Source organism: Capsicum annuum, chromosome 2 (assembly GCF_002878395.1).
Source record: "Capsicum annuum cultivar UCD-10X-F1 chromosome 2, UCD10Xv1.1, whole genome shotgun sequence".
Lineage (NCBI taxonomy): Eukaryota > Viridiplantae > Streptophyta > Magnoliopsida > Solanales > Solanaceae > Capsicum > Capsicum annuum.
In genome coordinates, this window is record NC_061112.1 from 117102836 (window position 1) to 117112465 (window position 9630).

Genomic DNA, 9630 nt, shown 5'->3' on the forward strand with positions numbered 1-9630 from the left:
AAACTAGGTGCAACTTACATGTTGGTGTTTACCTAACTAATTTGTGCTGGCAGGTGATTTTTCACGAGTTGACGATGTTGTATAAATATTCAAAGCATTATACATTTTGTAAGAAACCAATAGTATATAATACTAATATTTAATTATTAGTTGGAGAAATTAATATATAAAATTGAAGTCAAGGTGGTTGTAAGAAAATGACTCTCTCACCATTACCTTGAATTAGAGACCGAGGAGATAACATGAGTAGCAATTTTCACTTCCACATCCTTATTTGGGTTGCATCAATGAGCTTGCACTAAATTATTATGCTTAGTTTTACTCAATCTGAAGCCTTTAGATTTGTAATATTAATTTCAACTTTTATCTAAATTGCTAATTTCACTGTGTTTTTTGTCAATTAATACTACATCATCCACCAAGCATACAACATGGTACATCTTCTTGGATATGCCATGTCGGTTCATTCATCACCAAGACCAAAAAGAAAATTGGATTAAAAGTTTATGTTCGACATAAACCATCACGAAAGGAAGTGCTTCAAGTTACTTCCCACCGTCCTCACTCACGTCTTAGCCCTAATCATCCAAATATATACTACGAGTATTCCTTTATTCTATATTAAATCTTATAAAATAAAGATAAAATACCAACATCAAACTTTAATAAAAAAAGTTACAACTTTAGAGAATTTTAGTAGTACTTTTATTTACTGCTTGAATCTATATATAAAAATGTATAAAAGGATAACTATTTATAAACCACCAAACTTGCTCCCTATCCTTGTTAAGCTTTAACTCAAGTTGACAATTCGATCAACTAACTTTGGTGTTCGAATCCAATTTGAATAAATAATTTTGGTATTCAAATCCAGTTTAAATAAGTAGCTCTTGATGTTCAAGTTCAGTTTGACTATTAATTATTATCTCTACATTCACACAATATGTATGTCACATGACATTCATATCATATAATTATATTAAATTATTGTTACTCTCAATATCTCTTTAGGACTCCCTTTTTAGATCCACTAATTTGTGAATAAAAAGCCACACACAACTTACATTAATAAATTTGTTTTGTGCTTAATAGATGTTATACACAAATGCAATGATTATTGTACCTTCCTAAAGAAGGTTCACAATTTTCCCCCACTCCCAAGTACCACTATTTTAGAAAAACTCCAGTCTAAACAAAGAAAAATCCCTGGGGGTAAAAACATTGAAAAACCCAGTTGGCTCCAAAACCCCCCCAATTATCAAGCAGCCAAAAAAAAAAACCCCAATTCCAACCTCAAAATAATCAATCAAATTCGAGAATGGATGATGGAGAAGGAGGATTAAGCTTTGATTTTGAAGGCGGTTTAGACACAGGGCCAACGCATCCAACTGCATCTGTACCAGTAATACAATCTGCAGATCAAATAAACACGGCCCCTACCCCCGCCCAAAATGCTGCAGTTCCTATGGGCGGCGGCGGGCAAGGGCAAGGGCAAGGGCAAGGGCAAGGGCAAGGAGGGGAATTTGTTGGAAATCGGAGAAGTTTTAGGCAGACTGTTTGTAGGCATTGGTTGCGGTCGTTGTGTATGAAGGGTGATGCTTGTGGTTTTTTGCATCAGTATGATAAGTCTCGGATGCCTGTTTGTAGGTTTTTTCGACTTTATGGAGAGTGTCGTGAGCAAGATTGTGTTTATAAGCATACAAATGAGGACATCAAAGAGTGTAACATGTGAGATTTTATTGTTTTTTCTTCTTTCAATTTTTTTTTTTTTAATATCTGTAACGTTTTAATTTATGCTAATTTACTTAATTTTTTTTTTTTTTTTGTGTGGGGGGTGGGGGTGGAGGTGAGTGGGCAGTGGTAGAGTGAGGATTTTAATTAAGGGGTTCAAAATATGAAAAAGTTAACGGGAAGCAGCAGCAGAAGGGGGTTCACCTTCTAATATAGACACATAAAAATTAATTTTGACCATGTATAAAACGTGTAATTTTCCATAGAAGGGGATCAGATGAACCCTTCGGCCCTACATGGCTCCGTCCATGTGAGTGGGAGTGGGAAGGGTAAGGCATATAATTGCATACTTGCATTGCTAGCATCCTAGTAGGGAAATCGCAGACGTTTAGGTTGGATTCAAACTCTTACTTAGATGCTCTCTGGTGAGATTATTTGAGTCTTATGCGAGTTTCAGAGCCTCTGCCTCAACTTGCTTACAAACCTAAACCAAGGCTATTAGCTTTTAGGTTCACAGATTTGATGCATGTTGAGTTGATTGGTGTGTAATGAATTGGATGTACTTTATCTGTTTGATATTTCTTGACATATATCTTTACTTGTACCAGTTTTGTTTGAACTTTTTAGTTATAAGCTGCATGAGTTTGTTACTTACTGAGTTACAACAACAACATGCCCAGAATTGAGCTGAAGAAAAGCGCAAGAACATAGTAAACTTGGATGTTTAATATTTTTTCTTCACGATCCGCAGCTGATATTAGTTATGGTCAGTTGCTTTTGTTGGGGTTGCTTGCTCTACCATTGTATCATCATTAATTACGGTTAAGGTCTTTTGATCTCAATGATAATGACTGTTTAGAGTTGCCTAGGTGGTAGTAGGTACCCGGTGTAATAGTCGAGGTGTTTGCCACCACCGTCATAAAAGATATCATGAGTGTAGATTTGCATTCGCTAAAGAAAAGTAATTGAAAAGAGAAAAAAAAAATGACCGTACATGTTTTTTTTTTGTTTGTAGCACATCATCACCTGCTTTTTCATGTAATTTCTATTATGACAGGTATAAATTAGGATTTTGTCCGAATGGTCCTGATTGCCGGTATAGACATGCAAAGCTGCCTGGACCTCCGCCTCCAATGGAAGAGGTTCTTCAGAGAATTCAGAATTTGACATCCTATGGATACTCAAACAGGTTTTTCCAAAATCGGAATACTAATTATTCAAATCAGGCAGACAAACCTCAAATTCCACAAGTAAATAATGTTATGAATCAAGCAGTGAAGTCTACAGCAGCAGAGCAACCCAGTGGCCAACAGCAACAGTTGCAGCCGCAGCAAGTTCAACAGCCTCAACAACAGGGTGCCCCAACTCAAACACAAACTCTTCCCACCAGCCAGCAAACTCAGGCTGATAGAACTGCAATACCCCTGCCTCAAGGAACATCTAGGTGTGTTCAGAGTTTCAAGGTCTTTACGTAGGTCATATAGTTAGTTACTTAAATAGGTGAATAATTTGGAGTCTTCCATGTCAGCTGTAAATTCTTTATCCAGAGCATTGTTAGAATCATAAGTGGTTCCACGTATTCTGTATTGTTGTTTATCAATTTCCTTTGTTCTAATCTTCGTTCTGCTGCATGCTCAATTTGGATGCCTGAGGAACTGATACAAACTATTGTGAACTCATTCTATGAGAGTTCTGCTATAAATGATATATATTGTTGGCTGGTAATTACATCCCTGATGCACCCTACTATGTTGGTGAAATTTTAGAAACCATCCTCCCTTAAAAAGACGACAGGAGAAACGGACTGTAGGTTATGTGTCCGCGTACTTATTCTGTTTTCTGCTAAAGTTGGTCCATTGGTTTGTGTACCTATAGGGATTTTAGGACCTAATTGTGATAGCAAGTGCTTTTTCTTTTTTTTCTTTTTCTATTGCTTGTAAAGGCAATTGATGGTTACAGTACCATTGGCCAATGATTCTTCTTCGCGAACCTTTCATCCCTGCTGTCTATCCGTCTCATAGTCTGAAGCTAATTCAAAGTCATTATTTAGCTGTTGTAACTTCACCAGAGTGATCCAGTAGATAACTTTAATAAAAAGAATCTTATCAAAGTTACCCAAACCCCAAACTTAGTTACAGACAAAGCACATTGGATCATTCTTCTGGTTGGGTCAGGTGATGCACCTACTATACTTTCCTCCAATGTGATGATACTTTGTGAAGAAATATATACTTTGGTTTCTAGTTTTTTTTTTTTGACAACACTTTGGTTTAAACTTTAAGAGTGTGTCAAATGAAACATTTGTCTCTTTTATTTATTAGTAATAGTTATATAATTAGTGAAAACTGGCTGTAGAGTCCATTAGACACTCTTGAGAGTTGAGACCATCTTAGACCCAGTGAACTCCTAGAATGGTGCACTATAAGGATATACTCATACAGAATATTTTTTCCTTGACCATTATCAAGGATGTGTTGTACAATATTCTAACGATCCTCGTCTTTTGACAGATTATCAACAACTGCTCTGTTATCCAATTTTTAAAAACATGAAAGTTCAATCTTGATCAGGATGTAAAAGGAGCAGTTGATCTTGTCACATATGCTGAATGCTTCTGTATCTTTTACAGGTTTCTGGATTTTTCCACCTCCCACCAAAAAGAAAAGAAGGAAAAATTAAATGAAGTGATAAAAAATATTTGAAAACTATAGAAGAGGATCATTGCTAACATGGTCTCCTACTTTTTCGGTCTCTTGAAGGGTAAAATAATTGTTAGTATTATTATTCCTGGATACTCGAGTATCTTTGCTTGATACAAAAGATAAATTCTTTCTTGTCTTTTTATAACTTTTGTGTTTCCAATGTCTTTTCTGTGTCATATTTAGTTTTGTGAGCAAATGAGAACACCAAAAATTTGCTGGGATTTAAAATTTTTTTCCCCTAGAGCTTAGTTGAAGACTTGAAGTGGCAAAGGTTGAGGAACTTGTGATTTAGGGCATAGATTTGGGCCCGCGCCATGTAAACTAGCATGGTATTTACCTTACCTTACTCATGAATGGGTTTGTATAGTATCACCTTCCCTCTTGACATTTATATGTGAAGAAGGAACAGTTATGATCCATATCTCTATATTTCGCTCTATGCTTATGTGATGTCCTTGCCTTAGGTACTTTATAGTTAAAAGCTGCAACCGTGAGAATCTTGAATTGTCAGTACAACAAGGAGTTTGGGCAACTCAACGAAGCAATGAGGCTAAACTAAATGAAGCTTTCGACTCTGTGGAAAATGTCATTCTAGTTTTTTCAATCAATCGGACTAGGCATTTTCAGGTACTCTATTTTTCGCCTATCCGATGAAGTTTTTATGTTAAAAGTGTTACTGATGATTTAGCAATACATAGTTTGATTGTAACTTACGTTGTGGGGAAAGAGGAATATGTAATCTTCGTAGAAAATGAAAGAAATGTGTCATTAAATTTAGGACTAGTTGATAGAATTTAACATGTATACTGTTTGTCAGGGTCTTGCAAAAATGACATCTAGAATTGGTGGTGCTGCTAAAGGAGGAAATTGGAAGCATGAACATGGAACTGCACATTATGGACGGAATTTTTCAGTGAAATGGTTAAAGGTACTTTTGATATCTTTCTTCGTAAAAAAAGTGTACTTTTGGTTATTGTGATTATAGTTTATTAGACTATGTTAGAATATGAATAGGAATAAGAATATGAATAGCATATAGAATCCTACTTGGAAAAGGATGGTAATGTAGTTTCTATAAATAGGGCCTCAATGTAATTATAAAGTTACAACAATTCAATAATATTTTTCTCCATTATTTCTCACATGGTATCAGAGCCTCTATGATCTTGGTAGAGAATCAAAGAGCTTCCGCTGCCGGCGGGTGGCTATAACCTATATAAGTACAATTGGTACCTTGATCAATTATTTGTTTAACTCACTGCTGTAGCTGGAGGTCATGCCTCTTACCTTGTTGCCATTTAAACTGATAAACTATTTTTTTTTTCGATAACTGTGGTTGCCGGGTCAGCTTGCACGCACTTCGACTAATTCCATGGGATACTTGCCACCTCCCACCAGGAACATGTGCATTTAAACTGATAAACTCTATGCAAATATCATACAAGAGAAATCTCTTTTTCTTTTTGTTGTCTTTTCTGATACACTTGAGGACTTTTAATCATTTTCCTAACTTTAACTTAATATCAATCAGTGGCAGAGGCATTTTACTTCTCTTCTTTTCTTCCCCCTTTTAAAGATTTCATCAGGAAATTGCTTGCATAAACTAAGGATGGATCCACTATTACGGTACCGGGTTCATCTAAACCCATTACTTTCAACTCGGAGCATAAATTTATTAGAAAAAATCACTAAATTACAGTAAATAGGAGATATGAACTCATAATTCAGAAAATATAATGGGTTAATGCAAAAAACTTTTGAAGGATGAACCATAGAATCTAAATCCTGGATCTGCTTCTGCATGAACTGTATCTAAGGCGTTAAGTTCACTGATTACTTGATTCTCTTCTTTCTCTTCCCCCTTTATTTTATATCAATTGCTTGTATTCATGAACTAATTCTGAGGCTTAAAGTGCAGCTCTGTGAACTGTCCTTCCAGAAAACTCGTCATTTGAGGAATCCATACAATGAGAACTTACCTGTGAAGGTATATTTAAGCCTTTACTCATTGATTATTTGACATAATTCAAAAAGTTAGTTTCATCTTTGGCTGCTCTGAGCATGCTGATGGCCATAGATTGATTTATAATGGACATTCACAGATCAGGTTAGGTATTTGAATGTAGCTCTCTGTTATGCTAGAACACTGTTATAATTTGCAAAATACTCATTCGTACATGCATATTGAACTTCACTTTAAAGCATTGACGGGCCTGACAAAACCGTTGATTAGTCAAGTCAGAATCCTCACAAGTTACTTAAAGTGACATCCCTTGTGCGTCTTTTAAGCACAAGTTCTATTTAAAAAAAGCTACTTGCTTTGTTTTTTCTCCATGAATTCTTAGCACCAAATGGTCCATTACAATTAAAAAGACCTCACAAGTTCGTAACTCCCAGTTGGTGCATTATGTGTAAAAAGAGAAATCAGACCCATCACTTACATCAGTTTTTATCTTTTGCAAGAGGAGTCTGGATGATGTTATTAGGATTATGATGGTCTTTTGTTCTTTATGATAACTCAGCTAGTTTTTAACGGTTGAACATGGGTGTTTGCTTGCACAAAGATGGTATATTCTCAGAAGAGAAGTTTTACATGCTGTTCAATTTGCATTTGAATGAAGAGGATGCCAGAAGGTTTTTGAAGGTCATTTTTCCATATATATGTCGTGTCAATTGAGCCATCTCTTCTGTATTTGGTGTAAAGCTAGGCGGTCATGATAACCATGGTCGAACACTTTAGTCATTGTGGTTAGGGTGCGGGGCTATTCTTCTTCCGGGGAGACAAAGTCGTCCCTTCTACTGACCGAACCCTCAGTTCGGGCGTAGGGGCATTTCAATTGAAGTAGATTCCTCAACATTGCCCTGACCAGTCTCTAACAAGATATGATGGGGGCTTTTTTATACATGCCGCTCTTTCTTAGGGTTGACTGTTGAGGACATGTAGTGCCTTCTTATACTATCCCTCTCAATGGTACTTTTCTTTTCTTATTGAAAAAGGAAAAAAGGAAAAATATATCTCAAGATACTTTTACCTTTTACACATAGCCTCTGTTAATGCCATGAGTATAGCGCACAAACTTTCATATTACTGGAAGTCTGGAACTAATCATTTACAAATTACCCTTATGAAGAATAGGAATGAACCAAATAGCCTTTCCTCGATATTAGTTGCATTTGTGGTTGAGCGACTGCTAAGCATTGTTTCACATAATTCTCAGCTTATAAGTGAACATTCTCTTTTACTGTTGCATTCAAAGTTTCTTATGATTCCCAAGACGGACTTTGACTTGACAAATTCAAAATCTTCTTCCATGTTTTGTTTGTTAATGTTAAACTTTGTCATGTGCTATCATTACTTTCAGTCACCTTCTAGTGTCGTTGTTTCAGATAAGCAGAGATTGTCAAGAATTAGAGATCTCTGTTGGTGAGCAGTTGGCTTCTTTGCTCTATCTTGAACCAGACAGTGAACTTATGGTATTTCTTTTTCTTCTGTCAAACTTAACTTCACTTTTATTCACTAGATGGTAATTCATCCATTTTCTGGACCTTTCAGAGGTTGTTTCTGCCATGTGTGTCTGGATAGAGTACATTCAGTTTCAGATATGACTTTAGCAATGCTAATTGAGATTAACTTACAGCTTTAGACTTGGGAAAAGGATAATAGAACTCTATAGTTTGTCATGGATTGACGTCAATCTCGTATCCTAGATGATTTATTACTGCTGTTGTTGCTGTATCTGTTGATGAGCTAGTTTCTGTAGGCAATGGTGGCATCTGGTCGTAGTGTCTGAATTTGGTTGGGTAGAGTACTTCTAGTCCCATATTCATGCAAGTTATTTGCGTTGTGTATTGAATTAGTCCACTTTAGTTGTCATTATTTAGCCCTGTGATAATTCTACAGTAGGGTTTTTAAATAGCCTCACTATTTAGCCCTGTGATAATTCTACAGTAGGGTTTTTAAATAGCCTTTTGAGTCTCTAAATAAGCTTTTTAATCTTAAAAATGGGTAATCAGTACTTTGTACATTTGCTGACTTAGTTGTCTTGAAAAGTTTCATATCTCCTCTTGTAGTAATTCGTTATGACGGGGAGGCCCGATTGTATATTTTCTATTTTTAATGTCTTTAATAAGTTTTCATCTTGTTATTCTCATTTTTGTGATGAAACTGAGGTCTTTCGGAAGAAAAATTGTGGCAATTGTGGACGCGGATATTAGTAGATCTCTTTTGAGATTGTTCTGATGTTTTAAGGTCTTGATCTTTTATGTCCAAAGCTTTCTTCAGGTCTTTACTTAAATGTTGGTTAAAAGAAAAATAAAAGAATTATTATATTTTGAGTTTGGCTATATTCTACAAGGAGCCATTTCTTTCTATTCAGTCACCCCTTGGACACAATTATGGATCTGTTGTACTGTTAACTAACTTGTTTTTATGGATCTGTTGTACTACTGAACCTGGTCTCCCCCATTTTCGACGCAACTGTCTAAGCTGGTTTTCTCCCTTACTCTCATTGTTAAGTGTTGTTCCTCCAAATGTGGGTTCAAAAAAATGATGTCTCAACTCTCAACTAGTGCTATAGCTATACTTATATTGGTAAATGTTGTATGACACGTTTTCTATATTTAAGAATTTTTTTCTGGCTTGTAATGCGTATTGCAATATTTGAAAAAGATCCTTACATGGAGAGGTACTTGTTTAATTTTTTCTGATAGGCTTGTAATGTGTATTTCTATATTTGTAATGTTGTATGATAGGTGTTGACAACCAATTTCTTCTACATGATAGGTACTTGTTTAAGTTTAGTCCTGATTAATTTACCAAAATAAATTTTTCTTATTTTAGTTTCTGAAATTTTAGCATCAATAATAATTTTGAATAACTATTATTTCCTTTACTTTCAATATAGTAACTACGGTACAGTTTCAAACTACTACACCTCTTTTTCTAACTTTATTCAATATACAAGTCCTTTAAAACTGTTTAGAATTTAAAAACAAAAGTTAATATACTAATATCGTTACAAAATAGTGAAAATAATTATAAAGTATTTTTGAGTAATTTCATATGTACATACGATATTAGTAGTCACTATATAGAAAGTATAGGAACTTTTTTTCCAAAATTATTATTGATGTTAAATTTGCTGATATTAAAAAAGGGCAGCCCGGTGCACTAAAGCTACCGCTATGCGCGGTGTCC

At 35.3% G+C, this 9630-nt stretch overlaps 1 protein-coding gene across 1 annotated transcript in view; it reads left to right on the plus strand.

Annotated features, from left to right (window-relative positions):
- The first annotated feature begins 1056 nt into the window (after nucleotides 1–1056).
- The window catches only part of LOC107859070 (30-kDa cleavage and polyadenylation specificity factor 30), a 13546-nt gene continuing 4972 nt past the window's right edge, over nucleotides 1057–9630 (plus strand). The window contains exons 1-6 of the mRNA XM_016703954.2: nucleotides 1057–1728; nucleotides 2789–3175; nucleotides 4898–5060; nucleotides 5251–5361; nucleotides 6352–6420; nucleotides 7821–7907. Of these exons, the coding sequence (XP_016559440.1) occupies nucleotides 1319–1728; nucleotides 2789–3175; nucleotides 4898–5060; nucleotides 5251–5361; nucleotides 6352–6420; nucleotides 7821–7907 (1227 nt within the window). The 5' untranslated portion in view covers nucleotides 1057–1318. The remainder of the gene's footprint in view (nucleotides 1729–2788; nucleotides 3176–4897; nucleotides 5061–5250; nucleotides 5362–6351; nucleotides 6421–7820; nucleotides 7908–9630) is intronic.